The 17,340-nt window shown below is 38.1% G+C and overlaps 2 protein-coding genes across 3 annotated transcripts; both read left to right on the forward strand.

Annotated features, from left to right (window-relative positions):
- The first annotated feature begins 3,709 nt into the window (after window positions 1-3,709).
- Window positions 3,710-6,805, forward strand: LOC109142035 (interferon-induced GTP-binding protein Mx). The gene is made up of 11 exons (XM_027275749.1): window positions 3,710-3,831; window positions 3,936-4,078; window positions 4,417-4,546; window positions 4,636-4,825; window positions 4,904-4,982; window positions 5,076-5,198; window positions 5,340-5,481; window positions 5,561-5,719; window positions 5,819-5,895; window positions 6,006-6,224; window positions 6,344-6,805. Exons 1-11 carry the CDS (start codon window positions 3,729-3,731, stop codon window positions 6,566-6,568), a joined length of 1,590 nt encoding a protein of 529 aa, XP_027131550.1. The 5' UTR covers window positions 3,710-3,728; the 3' UTR covers window positions 6,569-6,805.
- A 1,499-nt stretch (window positions 6,806-8,304) lies between these two features.
- LOC104924126 (interferon-induced GTP-binding protein Mx) lies at window positions 8,305-13,970 on the forward strand. Of its 2 annotated transcripts, XR_003461821.1 has the most exons (13): window positions 8,305-8,608; window positions 9,080-9,217; window positions 9,312-9,466; window positions 9,843-9,981; window positions 10,072-10,270; window positions 10,364-10,442; window positions 10,531-10,653; window positions 10,784-10,925; window positions 11,112-11,270; window positions 11,380-11,456; window positions 11,547-11,801; window positions 12,848-13,208; window positions 13,252-13,970. XR_003461821.1 is itself a non-coding variant. In XM_019274379.2 (12 exons), exons 1-12 carry the CDS (start codon window positions 8,422-8,424, stop codon window positions 13,151-13,153), a joined length of 1,959 nt encoding a protein of 652 aa, XP_019129924.2. In that variant the 5' UTR covers window positions 8,305-8,421; the 3' UTR covers window positions 13,154-13,970. The 2 variants fall into 2 exon arrangements, 1 of the variants encoding a protein (XP_019129924.2); XM_019274379.2 differs by having other exon boundaries at window positions 12,848-13,970.
- The last annotated feature ends 3,370 nt before the right edge of the window (window positions 13,971-17,340 follow it).

The following is a 17,340-nucleotide window of genomic DNA, read 5'->3' on the forward strand; positions in this document are numbered from 1 at the left end:
TCATTATTTCAATTCTTGATTGACATTGATAATGAAGTCATAATCTTACCAGACAGACCCCACAGGTCCATTTAAAATGCAAAAAGTAAACTGCATTTTAATATACTGATGTTTTCACTGCATGCCATCAACAGCAAAGTAAAATAACTTCCCAAATGCAACACTGGATGTTTAATATGAAAATAATCCACACAGGGGAATGGCCTTTCCAGTGTCCCAAATGTGATCGCCGCTTCAATCGTGTTATGATGTATTATGATGATCTGGTATAAACTAAATTGGATCACCTCCCACGTTGTCTATGATTTCCTCCTGCAGCAGGTCTTTTGTCTTTTTAGCTCTTTAATTCCTCAGGTGGACTGGTCCAATAGATCAGCTGACCCCGACCTTCTATTGCTCCACAGCATAGGGATCAAAATCAATTTCTTCGTAACTTGATAACGTTACAAAAACAATGGATCTCTTTAAAAACCCTTAAATTAATGGCCTAATTAACAAATAAATAACAATAAATTTGCTGTTGCATTGTGAGCATCATCGTCATCAATGATTCAAGCTGCAGACTTCAAACTGCAGACTTGATGGATTATTAGAAAGTGATTATCTCTTAATAATGACTTTATTAATGGCCTATCTACTAATAATCTACTAATAATAGAAGATTTTACAACCTGATAACCCAAAGGTTTCTGTAATAACTGCTTTATAACAGATCTATAAATAATTAGATAAATTATTTAATACATTCATTGGTTAAGGTATAATATTTCTAATGTTCTAAATTTCTAAAGGAGTAACTTATTTTAACATTGTTGCCATGTATCAGACCAGCTAGAACTTTTTTTAATCATAGTATGGTTACAAAAAGTGTATGTAAGCTTTAATTTAGATGACCATTAACCCTGGCCTGTTTCACAAAACCTCAAAATCATTTCACATGAGGAAGTGGTTTGTTGATGACATCCATTACATAACATAGACAACACCTTATCTAACCACAGCAAGACAAATGAAACTTAGAGAAACAAAACCTAAGTTATGTTTTGAAAGCTCACATCCTGCATTTATGGTTGCATTTGTACAGCTTTTTTCTGTAATTTACACCTGCCTAGATTACTGACAATGTATATCTTAAGCACTATCATATATGGCAGTCTGCCAGGCTGCTTTAATTATCCACCCTCCTCTTGTGTTCATGTCATCTGCATGAGGTCGTAGTCCGTCTACCAGACATCCTGCATTTATGGTTGCATTTGTACAGCTTTTTTCTGTAATTTACACCTGCCTAGATTACTGACAATGTATATCTTAAGCACTATCATATATGGCAGTCTGCCAGGCTGCTTTAATTATCCACCCTCCTCTTGTGTTCATGTCATCTGCATGGGGTCGTAGTCCGTCTACCAGATCTCCATAGGAAGATCCATCGTCAACTAGGAGAAAACTAAAGTCCTTAACTTAATATTTCCCCCCGCGACATTATGCATGTTCCTATCAGTTCCGATTTACTTTATTATTGTTTATGTATTATTTTGTATCTATTTTATAATTCAAGCTATCTCTCATTGGCAGCAAAATGAATCAAAGACCAGGCACTTTTATTGTTTTGCCAGTTATCCACTTTCATCCTGCATGTACCGCAACTTGGGACCTCTACTCCTTGTTGTGCGGCATTGCTCCTTTAGACGGACACGGACAAAAATATCAGGTGCAACTTGACATTTATTATATTTTACAACACCATTATTTGCAGGAGACAAGTTACCATGAGCACTCTGACACAGCGCAGTATGAGGAGAAGGTGGTCCCTGCATGTCTCATTGATCTCTCGCTCTCTGGGTGTGGAGAAGGGACTTGGCGCTGCCTGTCATAGCCGTGACTTGGAGACCAAAGTGGGGCAACGCTCCTGTTGTGGAGGGCGCTGTCAGGGGGTGGCTCTCCAGAGGAAGTGGTAAGTATTTTTCTAACCACTGAGAAATTAAACAATTATTTGAACCTGTGCTTGATGGCCACTGAATAAATTGTATGAGTAAACACAGACAAGACAGGGGCTGACTGTTCCGTAATAGTTAATAGTTAGTAATAAGTAGTTGTAGTATTTAACTGACTATAAATATTACTTGAGATCTGAAACATGTGAGATGACTCAGTAAGTGATACATATATACTAATAATACAAATACTAATTAATACTAATCAAATACTAATAACATCATATTAATTAGTTATTATGATTATTTTTTTGTTACTTCTTGATATAGTATATTATGTATTATTATAAAAAAATAATAATAACATTTGTTGTGGGTGTCAATCAAGACCACAGCAACAATCCCTGTTCTAGGCGTAGTCAGGATTCATGATAACCTGTGACAAGAAAGCACAAAAAGACAGACAGACAGACAGACAGGTCAAAGGGAAGGAAAATATATAGTTCTATAAAAAATAAAAATAAAAATATACATAAAGTCTGTACAGTAAGGCTGTACAATCCTAGTGAATTTGTCAGTGCAAGTATGTATTAATGTCCATATCCAAAATCCCATATAGATTTTGACGATTAATGTAACGTTAACGTAAGAGGTATTAGAAAACCTGTAAAGTGGAGTGGTACATGTAGTTAAATGTCCCAGTTAGTTTTTGCATGTTCTATATCAGCACTTATTTAATGCCTCTTGCCCAATCAAATTTCTTGGTCAGATTTGACTGTTGCATAATTTTATTACTCATGTACACACGTGTCTACACAGGAGGCATAGCATGAAGAGCATGTTAGCAGCAGCAGTTTCAGAGCTCCATCTGTGTCTAAACTGATAGACTTAAAACAAGCTGTTTACAAGCATACAGAGTGTTGTGAAGAAATTGCTGAAAGACAATGGCACCAGGTCAGGAGGGAAGAAAGTGTTCAGGAGCCTCTGATGTCTTATGCTGTAATATTTATTGAAGCTTGGCCAAGGAGAATCAGAGACATTTTCACATACAATCGGGTATGGGTCGGTCTCTATTCCCCCCAACTCATGCTGGTGGTCAGACTTTAAACCCTTACAGATGACGCCACAAATACTTTACGCCCAAAATAGTCAAAGGGAATGCATTTACCCATGTTAGTGTTCACCTTCAACACTAGTCTGGAGACACTGTTATCTGTTCATGCTAATGGACGTCAACAGTTAGCTGTATATTATGTCTAGGAGGCCAACATCGAGTTTCTTCTACCCTGGTCACCAGGCAACTCTGAGATAGGCTGGCACCTGCACTCCTCCCGCACTCCAAATAACGGCCTTACATGCCAAAGAGAGATCGTCTTCTCTGATCTGGCTTAGCACCATCACCATCCATGACGCCAAGGCCCTACCCAAAGGATAGAAAATTCCATAAGACAGAGCAAGTGAAACATGTGCCATGACACAGTGTGTGTAGACAGCTGTGTTATTTAGTAAGAGTATCTCTTCCTTCAGACACGTGTGAAACAAATGACTGAAAAACATAGCCAGAACACCTCGTGTGCAATGATTCACGTCACAGCTTGAGTGTCAGAAGAGTAGAATGAAAAGAAGCTGGGTGTCATCGGCATAGCAGTGGTTGGTGAAGCCGTGAGGGTTTGATAGCACAAAGGTCTGTGTGTAGAGGGAGATAAAATGTTACATACTGGACCTTAAACTTTGAGTTTTTTTCCTTCACTTATCCTTAATACAGACAGTGGGATAATCTATCCCCTTGAACTGAAGATGAAGAGAAAAAAAGAGGGAGAGGAGTGGTACGGAAAGATATACAACTACTTCAGTGAGGAGATTGAAGAACCCGCAGATGTGGAGAAAAAGATTCGAGAAGGTACCATCCATTCAAACAAACTCTAAATATCTAAAAACAAAACACACGTATCAGAGATAACTCTGCCCTCTTGCAGTCATACTTCATGTTTTCTCTCTCTTCAGCTCAGAATGAAATGAGGGACATCAGTGATTACCTCATCAGTCTAGAGATCGCCTCTCCTGATGTTCCAGACCTGACACTCATTGACTTTCCCAACATTGCCTGGGCAGCAAGAATGGGAGAACCAGAGAACATTGGAGACCAGGTGTGGTAGTTCAGTGTCCTCAATATGTCAGCAGTTTTCAAAGGAATATATATTTTTTTCTTTGTAGAAAGTTGTTTAAAATGTATAAGTGAGGTCAAACCTACAAAACATCTCATGAATTACTTTCCATATTGACCTTTCCCTTAGCAAGACTGCCATGAAAATCTCTGAACATTTTTACACTTTTTTTTTTTTTGCCTCAGAGGGCCACTAGCAAGGTTGTAGACATTTAGTCCTGTAATATTCAGTCATTATGTGAATACAGCTAACTTAAGTACTGCTGATATTTGTATAACTTATAACTTGATTTACAATATCAATTCATACTTTTAAAAAAGTTGATACAGAAGTTCATCAAGAAACAAGAAACCATCAACGTGGTGGTTGTTCCATGCAACGTGGACATAGCAACCACAGAGGCTTTGAAGATGGCACAGGAAGTGGATCCTGATGGAGAGAGGACTTTGGGTAAATCCAGCTGATTTTAGAATAAAAAGGCCATTTGGAGAAAGTTATTTGACTCCTTAGTTCACTGTCTGTTTGTCCCTCTCTCTCAGTTATTTTGACCAAGCCTGATCTGGTAAAAAAAGGCACAGAAGAGACGGTGATTGACATTGTTCATAATGAGGTCATCCACCTAAAGAAGGGCTACATGATCGTCAAGTGCAAAGAGATCACAGAGAAGGTGTCTCTTCCTGAAGCAATAGAAAGAGAGAAAGCTTTCTTCAAAGATCACGCATATTTCCAGTAAGTAATTCTTTTTGGTGTCAAGGTGTTTGACAGGTCATGTAGCATGTACTCAGTAGCTGTTTATTCTTCCTGTAGCACCCTCTACAATGACGGTCATGCCACTGTTCCTAAACTGGCTGAAAAACTCACTCTTGAGTTAGTGCATCACATTGAGGTGAATGTTTCTTATTGCTTCACCTTGACATTGTATTGTGTAAACGATGACTAGTCCACTTATGCATTAAAGCTTTGACCATGTGATTTACAGAGATCTCTGCCACGACTGGAAGAGCAGATAGAAGAGAAACTAGAACAGACTCGTGCAGAGCTGGAGAGATATGGCAACGGACCCCCATCTGACTCAGCTGAGAAACTCGTCTTCCTCAATGATGTGAGCTCCCTCACTCTATATAACATTTACCTGGCTATGAAGACCAACACTCACCACTAATAGGAATGTGTTTTTAATATGTGTTAAATAAACATAAAACACCTATAAACAACAGTTTTTGCTGTCATATGTGGGTTGCAGAAAGTGACTGCATTCACTCAGGATGCCATCAGGCTGACCAGAGGAGAAGAATTGAAGTCTGGAGAAAGGCTCAATGTCTTTTCTACACTCAGAACAGAATTCATGAAGTGGAATGCCTACCTGAACCACTCAGGAGAAATCTGTGAGTGTATCATTTTGATCTGGTCTACAGCTATCCAACAGTAGTACTCTCAAACACAGTATATGTTTTTTTGTTGTAGTTGGAAAGAGGATTGAGAGAGAGGTGGCGCAGTATGAAGAGAAGTATCGTGGAAGAGAACTACCAAGCTTCATCAACTACAAGACGTTTGAGGTCATTGCCAAGGAGCAGATCAAACAGCTGGAAGAATTAGCTGTCAAGAGACTCAAGAACATAGGAGGTACATGACTGAACATATGACAGATTTAACTACAACCTCCAGTGATGTGCTGAGCTGAGATTAATCTGCTGCATCAACTTGTATTTCTGTGTCCTCCAGATGCTGTTATGAAGGTTTCCATACAGCTGGCTAAGAATAGCTTCACCGGATTTCCTAACCTCCTGGAAAAAGCCATGGTAGTCTACGAGTTTGATATTAACTTTCTCATCTTTGGAAGTTTGGCTGTTAAAAAATAATTTGCATAATTTTTTGCAGTGTTCAGACTGACCAGAATCTTATTTTCTAGACAAAGATCAATTACATAAAGAATCGAAATGAGTCCACTGCTGAATCCATGCTGAGAAACCAGTTCAAGATGGAGATGCTTGTTGACTCTCAGGACAGGACCTACAGCAGCAGTCTGAGTGACAGCAAGAGAAAAGAGAGAGAAGAAAAAGAGAAAGGAATACATGGCAATCATGCAACACTTCAGGAGCTGATGTTGCAAGTTAAATCTTATTACGAAGTAAGTTTCAATTTAGAGGGAATTCATGAACAAAAGCAATGATGGCAAGGTTTAGACAGAGGTTATGTTTTTCAGTAAATGCCCTCCTCTATCAAACACTTCTTTGTTCCCTTCTTCAGATTGCCAGCCAGCATCTGGATTACCAGGTCCCCCTGGTGATTCGTTACCAGATCTTGCAGGAGTTTGCTGTCCAGCTGCAGAGGGATATGCTACAGATTCTACAAGAGAGAATGTATTCAACGCCCTTGTTGGAGGAGGATTGTAACACTAAAAGTGAGAGGGCTGATTTGCAGAGTCGCCTCAATCGCCTCATAGAGGCCCACGCATACCTCGTGGAGTTCTAGAGGGGGTCACAATCTGAAAGCATGATCTTGTTTTTTGACCTGTCACATACATTCATGATTTTGGAGTTGGTATATTATTTGTAATACAGTATCTACCCATCATTTGTACCTCATGAAAAAACTAATAATGATAATAAAAGAAGAATAAAATGTGGATTGGGTTGTATGTGTCTGAAATTAGATCAATGAATATTGGCGTTTCTTGTGGTCGGTCCAAATAAAAGAATAGAAGCTTTTTGAATACGTCTTCATTAATTTATATATACACAATATCAGTCAAAAGTTTGGACACACCTTCTCCTGCAGTGTTTTTTTCTCTATTTTATTATCAAAACTATGAAAAAACACAACATTTTAAATTATTTGGTAAAAAAGCAAATAATGCAAAGCAATAATGTTTTATATTTTAGATTCTTCAAAGTAGTCAACTTTTGCTTTAATGACAGCTTTACTTGTCGCATGTCACCTGGAACAGTCTTGAAGGAGTTCCCAGTGGTGCTGAGCACTTATTGGCTGGCCTTCCTGCACTCTGCGGTCAGACTCATCCCAAAACATCGGGTCGTAGGGAGTGTTTTAACTGGAAAAAAATAGGAAGATGACAGGCAGATTTAGATATAACGGGAAAACTCCTTAAATGTTGTCCACATTACCTTGAGCTTCACTGTGAAGTTGATGAGTTTAGCTTAAAGGTAAAGGCAAGGGAGTAGGTTTGATTTTGACATTGGTGGGGACACAAAAGTGCTCCAAGGGATGCATGACATATGAACAGATTAGGGATACAATGATCATATAGTTTGATTGTACAGTTATACTTTCACATAATTATTATTTTGTGTAATTTATTCCCCCAAAATATGGATGTATAAAATCACATGAGCATCTAGAATCTGAGGTTTTGTTGTATTAAACAGTTGCTATCTCCCACACAAATACATAAAAATAATAAGTAAAAATAAGTTGTGTAAAAAAAAGTGTATCTCTTTGGCATTAAATATTATCTTTTATTCAATGTGTATTGTTGAGCCTCTGCAGTTATACACCCTTGAAGTAACACGTGTCCTACACAACTTACAAGTGTCTTATTTCCAGTTTTCTTTTCTTTGACATCCTTCAAATCTTAATTATCAAGCACACACGCACGGCAGAACAAATGCCAAACATGTTGACAACTATCGCGGTTACAGATACATGCACTGTCTCCTGTGCTGTCCAACGAGCTTTTACATGCAGATGGAATGACAGCGGGGACGGCCAATCACATGTACGTTAGAGAGAACCCAGCAGAGCCAATCAGAGAGCGGTATTTAGGTTAGAGGCGGGACTTTTAGCAGAGACAGACTGTTGACCTGATGATTGACTGAAGACTACTATGGCAGCGGTTGTGTTGATAGTAACTACACAGCTGCAGCCGCTGGATATTGGTAGGGACGTGTCCCTAGCGTCCCTACCCAATTCTACGGCCCTGTGTAAAGGTGGTGACAAAGAAAAACATACATTTGAGACGCAAACAGAAACACTTGTTGTGTTTAACAAACTTTAGAATGTAAATCGCATATTATAGAAATTTCCCCAAACAATAATAACATCAAATAAAAGAAAATATGTTATGTTAAATATAGATGACGGTGGTAGATGACGTTAGGTGCAGTTCGTGTGCATCCCATTCACAGCAAAAGAAATGAAAGTCAAGGAAACGAAACACAAGTTAACTTTCGATTTCTAGTTTCTGTTACATACCTGCAGTACCAGCACTTTGCATCTGGCTGTGTGCAAGCAGCTTCTATTGTAGACCCGATACGGACTATTATTCTTTTAAACAATTTAAAACACAATTTCTTGCAGAAGTCATCACCATGAGCACTCTGAACCAGCAGTATGAGGAGAAGGTGCGTCCCTGCATTGATCTCATTGACTCTCTTCGCTCTCTGGGTGTGGAGAAGGACTTGGCGCTGCCTGCTATAGCCGTGATTGGAGACCAAAGCTCGGGGAAGAGCTCCGTGTTAGAGGCGCTGTCTGGGGTGTCTCTTCCAAGAGGAAGTGGTAAGAAAAACTAACGTTGACCTAACCTAGTCTTTAAAATAGACTATTTTGAAAATACACATTCCTCAACAATGATCCGAAAAAACAAAAGCAGCCTGTTCATTAAATTATGTTTTTCTCCATAAAAGATTAAGGTGGATGGAAAAATGGAAGGATCACAGTTCCACAGTTTAAAATATACAAACAAGTCTGGGGAAATAGTGAGAAAACATCACATATGGTCAAATATGCCTGCATGTCTGCATCAAATCACTGACTTATTTTACTGACCATGTTTTTTGCAGGTACATTTTCACATAGAATATAGAATAATTAAAGACTTTAATAATAAATAAAATGAAATGAATGAATGAAAAGTTATAAGGTCATAGATGCTCCTGTCAGACTTTTAGGTTTGCAGAGATATTTTTTGGATTGTTTGAGATCCAACTGTTTACCAGGTACACTGGATTTCTCTTAACTTTTTTCCAGGCATTGTGACAAGATGCCCTCTCGAACTGAAGATGAAGAGAAGAAAAGAAGGAGAGGAGTGGTATGGAAAGATAAGCTACCAGGACGATGAGGAGGAGATAGAAGATCCTGCAGATGTGGAGGAAAAGATTCGAGAAGGTACACTGTTCTTAAATGTCACTATCAACAGCAAGGTGTTGAAGTAGGTTAAAGGTAGTTTTATTTTGTTTTACATCATGTTCTCTCTCTCCAGCTCAGAATGAAATGGCCGGGCCTGGGTCAGGCATCAGTGAAGACCTGATCAGTCTGGAGATCGCCTCTCCTGATGTTCCAGATCTGACGCTCATTGACCTGCCCGGCATCGCCAGGGTGGCTGTAAAGGGACAACCAGAGGACATTGGAGACCAGGTTACTTTATTCAGCACTTACTAGTTGATCAAGATATAGATAAAATATATTGACAACTATAGCACAAATAGCCATGAAATCTGGTACAAACAGCCCTGTTCTCAAATGATGAATCCTTGAGATCCTAATGACTTCAGTGTCATAACCGATCATATTACCACAAGTTCAACATGAACATGTCAGTTTGCTCCAAGATGCCACACAGAGTTTTTGGTTTCCCATGAAATTTGCTGTTGGTATGATCAGTGTGTAGGATTTAGTGGTAGGGGTAATTCATTAGTAATGAAGAATATAACAAAATTAACTAAGTTAACTTTGGGTATTGGCTGGAGTACTGGTTTTGCATGCTTGATATAATATAAATTCATACTTTCAGATAAAGAGACTGATACAGAAGTTCATCAAGAAACAAGAAACCATCAGCTTGGTGGTTGTTCCATGCAACGTGGACATAGCAACCACAGAGGCTTTGAAGATGGCACAGGAAGTGGATCCTGATGGAGAGAGGAGTTTGGGTAAATCCAGCTGATTTTGTAAAAGGGCCAAACTCTTAATGTAGTTGTGATGTTATAGCTCTAAGTGCTAATTCTCTCTGTGTGTGTCAGGTATCCTTACCAAGCCTGATCTGGTGGACAAAGGTACAGAAAACACAACGGTTGAAATTGTCCATAATGAGGTCATCCACCTGAAGAAGGGCTACATGATCGTCAAGTGCAGGGGTCAGAAAGAGATCACAGAGAATGTGTCTCTTACTGAAGCAATAGAAAGAGAGGAAGCTTTCTTCAAAGATCATGCATATTTTCAGTAAGTTCGTTATTTTAAATTCTACATTAACTGTAACTTACAGTTTGACTGGTTGTGTAGTATGTACCCAGAAACTCTTTATTTTCTGTATAGGATTCTCTATGATGAAGGTCATGCCACTGTTCCTAAACTGGCTGAAAAACTCACCCTTGAGCTGGTGCTTCATATCCAGGTGAAGACTTCTTGGTGCATTATCTTAACAGTTCACTACAGATTACTTTGCTCATGTGTTGAACGTTTGAACCCTGTGTTATCTGTAGAAATCTCTGCCTCGACTGGAAGAGCAGATAGAGAAGAAACTAATACAGACTCAGACAGATCTGGACAGATATGGCAACGGACCCCCATCTGACCCAGCTGAGAGACTCAGTTTCCTCATTGATGTGAGTTTACTAGCTTGCTTTTACATTTACAAAATACTGCACCTCCCAACCAAAGTGTAACCAAAGTGATTTGAGCTTCTGAAAAAACACAGTTTCCCTCTTTTTAAAATTTGAACCTGTTATATTTCAGAGAATGACAGCGTTTACACAGGATGCTATAAGCCTCACCACAGGGGAGGAACTCAAATTTGGAGTCAAGGTCAACATCTTTTCCACACTGAGAAAAGAGTTTGCGGTATGGAAAGAGATCATAGAAAGCTCTGGAGTAACATGTAAGTGCAGCAACAAGAGTAAATTACTGAGTTAGATAGATTTTCCTTCTTGCTTTGAAAAAAAAACAACAGAGATGGTAACTTTTACACCTACCCAAGTTGAAGTTATGCTCCCGACTTCTGTTATAACCACCTCTAACCAAGGGTTTACCCACTTCTTTTCTTTAAAAATTGATCCTGCTGTAGTCAACTGGAATATTGAGAGAGAGGTGGTTCAGTATGAACGAAAGTATCGTGGAAGAGAACTGCCAGGATTTATCAACTACAAGACTTTTGAGGGGATGGTCAAGGAGCAGATCAAACTGCTGGAAGAGCCTGCTGTCCTAAAACTGAAGGAAGTGGCAGGCATGTCTTATCATTGTGCTACAATGATTGTGGGCCATTTACATTTTTACATTTGAATTATTATTTGACCTCATATTGTTTTGTCTTATATTGTTTTTTTCTTTTATAGAAATTGTGAAGAAAGAGCTGTTTAAGGTGGCAGAGAGCAGCTTTGTTGGATTCCCGAACCTCATCAGAACAGCCAAGGTGTCATTTTAATTTGTCTATTGCTTCTGTATATGTACTGTATGACACACACATAATGAATATTTACTAAGAAATGTTTATGTCCATTAGGTGAAGATTGAAGAAATCAGAAAGGAAAAGGAGATTGTAGCGGAGTCCATGCTGAGGACTCAGTTTAAGATGGAGTCGATTGTTTACACTCAGGACAGCAGATACAGCAAGAAGTTAGGGAAGCGGAAGAGAGAGGATGAACCGGTTTTGGGTGGTTTTAGTGTTGCACTAGGGCAGAAGAGCACCAGCAACACTGTGGGCAACAGTGGGGCCACCCTGAAAGAGATGATCAAACACCTTAAATCCTACTACCAAGTAAGTGTAATCACATCAAGTACATGCTGTAGATTTACATCACACACATTTTAGAAACAGTAAAAATGGGGGGAAGAGTTTTAGTTTTTATCACTTGTTACTCTAAATAAATAGCCAACATGATGAACAACTCTACAAGTCCTTCACAAATAGTGTAATCATTATGAAGTTATAATTAGTTAATCTAGTAATGAGTAGTTTATCTATGGTTTAGCAGTGACACCCTAATCATTTATAGACTAGCACAACATTAATAATTGTGAAATCTATCATTCATAAATCAAAGATATTGTTGCTGAAAGGTTACTGTATTATACATGACAAGATATGCAAGTAGACTGGGCAATTATGAACACTTCATTACTACTTATTAAAGAATAAATTAACTGTATTATTTCAGTGTGCTGTAAATTAAAAAATTTAATCAATGTAAACATCAGATAATTATCTGTTGCTTTATGACTGCATTTGTTTTTATGTGGAAAGACAAAAATTAGACATGCTAATTATTATTTTTTTGTTGATCACATAGTTGATTTGCAGATCCCAAAAATATACTTCAGATAGTATTAACTAATGTTCAATGAAACATGTTGTTATAAAGCTTTGACAGAGAAATTATCATGTTGTTATTTTTATTAAATAACCTGTAACAGGTGGAATGTGACAGTGAATTTACTCAGGACAGACGTTATTCTAAAGTGCTCTCTCTAAGGGACATGCCCATATTCAAATACATTATTTAGATATGCATATATAATGTGCTCTGAACAGAAACGGGGGAAAAAACTGACCACGGCCCTCCTGATCTCACTCCACAAAAGTAAAACCACTAATCTGGGAACAGCAAGCAGCATAAGCAAGGAAGACTTTCCGTAATGCAGATGTTCCAAAATGTAAGCACATAGACATAGGCTAAAAACAGAGGTGTACTGAAATTCAAGATTCTGAATGTTGATGTTGATGTTCTGTATAATTTTAACTGATATTTTGGTGATGTAAACAGATCCAGGTAGTAGCTTTGCATTACTTTCTCCAAACCACAGATTGCTGGCCAACGTCTGGCTGACCAGGTCCCCCTGGTGATCCGCTATCAGATGTTGCACGAGTCTGCCATCCAGCTGCAGAGGGAGATGCTGCAGATGCTTCAGGACAAGGAGAAGCTGAACTCCCTGCTTCAAGAGGACTCTGGCATAAAAAACAAGAGAATCCAACTTCAGCTTCGTTTCAACCGTCTGACAAAGGCACGCATTCTGCTGACTAACTTCAGTATGAACATATACAACTTCAACACAACAGAACACCAAGACATGGAAGAACGCCCTTGCCTGGAAGATGAATATGGTTTTTAACATTTAACACAGTCATTTATGTTGTTTAAAGTAAAATGTAGTAAGTCTGTGGATCTTGTAACATTATCGGATTTTATATCCAGGTCTGATTATGTTTTTTGAGATTTTTCATTTATTTTGCTCATGTTTTATAACATATTATTATTTCCCAATAACATGCCAAATATACATTTACACAAGGTTCAAAAAGATGGATTGTTGTTGATGTTGGTTGCTATTTTGTTTTAGTTTTGTTTTAGTATTTTTTGAGTAGTAGAGTTTTGTTTTTGTTTTTGGTTTTTTGGGCAGACATCCTACATAAATCTACAAGGACTGAGCACAAATGAAATTATTTACATGATTTAGCTTCACAGCCACGTTCATTGATCATATAGAAAAAATACATGTGTAACTAATAACATTAATAGGGATGACTCAGTTCCATTGAAGTGTCCCAGGTGCCATCAGTGCAAGAGGATCCAGCAGGAGGATGGTGGGTCTACTCCTGTAGTACCTTCTGTCTTTTGAAGCACTTTTCTCATGAGATCTTGAGGAAGATCTAACACCACCAAACCTTTGAGTTGCATTACTGTAACATTAGGTAAGAGCCCACGGACCAGTCCCAAAACTGTGTGTTTCACACTGTGTACAGGGTGAAAAAAAACAAAACAAGTTAGCTGATAAATGTGGAGTTAAACTGGTTGATTGGTTTAGTGCTAATGATATTAGCTGTTAGTCCTGAATTGTAACACCATGTGTTAGACACTGTAATGTGTACATAACCTATCCTCTGAAATAAAACTGAAGACAAACTGTAATCTTCTCTTGTATTGTCAAAGCTAGTGTTTGATTTTTTGTTTTGTTTTGATATATAGTCCTGACAATTCATAAAATCCAACATTGAAAGGTTATTTTATGTAGTTGTAATTGTCATCATACAACTTCTGACATGACCCCACATGAACCAGGGGACATTCTCCCTTCCTCTTCATGGCACTAGTAGCTCCCCCTGCGGTAAGCCTAAGTATAACAACACCCTAAGCTCTTCAGTTCAATAAGTCCTGTCATAATCACTGCCAGACATAATAGTAAACAAACCTATGGATGTTAATAATCTCAGACCTCTATGCATACATAAACCATCTGCTAAACCACCACTTCAGAGAAAACAAAAAGAGAAAGAGGAGATAAACAAAACATTTATTATTAACAACCTGATTTAAAATCATATTGATTGCATGTTTTTGACTGAGACATGGCTTAATACGGATATTATATTCTTCCAGGAAAGGTAAAAAGGATAGCGCTACAGCATCGGCAGTACCATCCTCTCAGTGCCACTTGATCTTAAAGGCATTACATTTAATGAATACATATCTTGTTAATATCACTGCATTTTTAAAGCGGCCCTCCTATACTGTGTATGATAGTTTAGGCCACCCAAACAATGTTTGAGACTGTATTATTTTGGCTGGAGTTAGAAAGAGGACTGTTGGAGGAGTATATAGAGAAGTATCGTGGAAGGGAAGAACCAGGCTTCATCAACTACAAGACTTCTGAGGTCATTGCCAAGCAGCAGATCAAACAGCTGTAAGAATAAGCTGTCCAGAGACTCAAGAACATAGGGAAACGTGATTGAACATATGACAGATTAAACATGTTTTTCTGTATCGCTCACATTACATCCACCAGTTATGTGCTGAGTTAAGGTCAATCTGTTGGATCTTCTTTTTCTTCTTTCTGTTTTCTAGAAGCTGAAGTTGTTCATACAGCTGGCCTAGAGTAGCTTCACTGGATTTTCTAACCTCATGAAAACAGCCAAGGTAGCCATCTTCTACAAATTTGATATCAACCTTTTTATCTTCAGTAGTTTGGCTGTCAAAATTTTAGATGTGTCATTTTTTTAGCAGTCTTCAGACTAACCAGAATCTTATTTTCTAGACAAAGATCAATACCATAAAGCAAGAAAATTTGTCCACTGCTGAATCCATGCCGAGAACTCTGTTTCCCTCCTGACTTTAGTGTTTATCTCAATGACAACATAATTAAAGACCAGAAAATGATTAACCACAACACTCTTTGCTTTGTTGTGTTGCACGCTTGATATAAAAACTGATTACAGTCTATGTACATTCATGGTTGTGAAGTTAGTATATTCATCCTTGGGTGTCTAATAATAGATTAATAGATGTATAGAATAGATAGATGCTCATAAGTCATCATAAAAGAATGAAAACCACATACACAAATACACAGACACACAGACACACACACAGACACACACACACACACACACACACACACACACACACACACACACACACAGAATATCAGTTTAATTTTAAGTTTTAGAATATTTTCACTACTTTACTTTGATGTCATACAGTGATATTGTTTAAGCAAAATATTCTACAATATGATTTATTTTTGAGTCTGCCAGGTAATTCATTAGCCTCAGTGGTCTCTTGGCTTTTAATTTGTTTCTTAATTATATAAAAAAAAAACATTTTAATTGTAAAACTGGTTTAATGCTTTCTTAACAAGCCTTTCATAAAGGTGTAAAATATAATTTCTACTTGTATCACAAATGTACTCAACATAAGCCTGTATGTTATTTGTCGCACTTTCACTGCCGATCTTTTTTTCTCCTTATTGCATAATTCATTACATTACCGGTGAAACAAATGAAAGACAAGGAAACGAAACCTAACAGCATCCCTACAGTAGGTACAGTTTCCATCTGCCTCACTCACCCAGTTGCTATTGAAGACTTGACACGGACAAAACTTATTTCACTGAATCAGAGTTGTATTTCTTTTTGCAGAAGTCATCGCCATGAGCACTCTGAACCAGCAGTATGAGGAGAAGGTGCGTCCCTGCATTGATCTCATTGACTCTCTTCGCTCTCTGGGTGTGGAGAAGGACTTGGCGCTGCCTGCTATAGCCGTGATTGGAGACCAAAGTTCGGGGAAGAGCTCCGTGTTAGAGGCGCTGTCTGGGGTGGCTCTGCCAAGAGGAAGTGGTAAGTTACAGTCACTGAGAAAAATAAGCTGTCTAGCTATCTTACAAGAGGTAATTGAAAACTTTTGAAAAAATAAAAAATACAATGCATACAAGGAAATATAAAAGAAAGTAACTAGAAATATAGTTAGTGTGAAGTTGCTGTGAAATAATATTATTGCATATTACTAAAATAGTAACCACTAAGACCATCATTATCAGATCATATTTAATAATCATTTAATAACATTTAAAGCATTGTAAAGTTGTTTTGGCTTATGTGTTACTGTAGCCTTCACAGCCAGCAGAGCAGACATGGAGCAATATGAGCATTCGTTTAGAGTTATGTTTTTGGTCAACCAACCAAGAGTTTTGCATTCCTTTAGCTTTCAGTTCTGTTTTGTGGCTGTGAGCATGATTCACCTGGGGGGTGGAAACGGCTGAAAAGTCAAGGACTGTTCTTAAAACAGGTAGAGCACCTGTCCTGCAGATTTATATCAAGGTGGCTGTACTGCTGTCTTGCAAAGTCACTCCCAGTAAATGAATTTATTGAATTTGAAAACAGTTTCTCTAGCTACCTGTTATTATACTTAGTAGATTATAATGTTCACTATAGATGTCAGTTTCAGTTACTTTTGCTTGTAGTTAATTTTCAAGGTGATGTGAAATACAAGAGATGTTTTCCTTTTAGTTTGGCGCTCCACTGACTCAGTGTGCCTGACAGAGAGGCTCTGAGCACACTGGACTGTACCTCCTATTGACAGGATATATTGTTAGAGCTTCTGTTTCTGAGAGGTAAAGGCTTACTACTAGTCAGCTGACAATTAATGGTGTGTCTGTCATAAAGGTTTCATTCAATATGAACTAATCTTTTATATGACTCAGGAGTAATGAGTCATCTCAGTGAGTGATCCGTTCACTTCCATGCAGTACATTGCCTCACCACAAGTCAGCTGCATGGCCGCTCAGGCTGTGTGAGGAGCAGTACACACAGCAGTATGTTCAAACGGATCGTTCTTTCGTTCACTTGTCACGTTTACATGAGCTGCTAGAGGGCTACAACATTGCACTAGTGAATGAACAAAATAAACTAAATGAATCATAAATAGATTAGTTCATTTTACCGTCCAAGAGTAAGAGATCCGAGTCATTTAAAAGATTCGAACTTCCCAACACTACTGAGAATTGGTTGTTGGTTGAAGTTTTTT

This window comes from Larimichthys crocea, unplaced genomic scaffold (genome assembly GCF_000972845.2).
Source record: "Larimichthys crocea isolate SSNF unplaced genomic scaffold, L_crocea_2.0 scaffold20575, whole genome shotgun sequence".
Taxonomy (NCBI): domain Eukaryota; kingdom Metazoa; phylum Chordata; class Actinopteri; family Sciaenidae; genus Larimichthys; species Larimichthys crocea.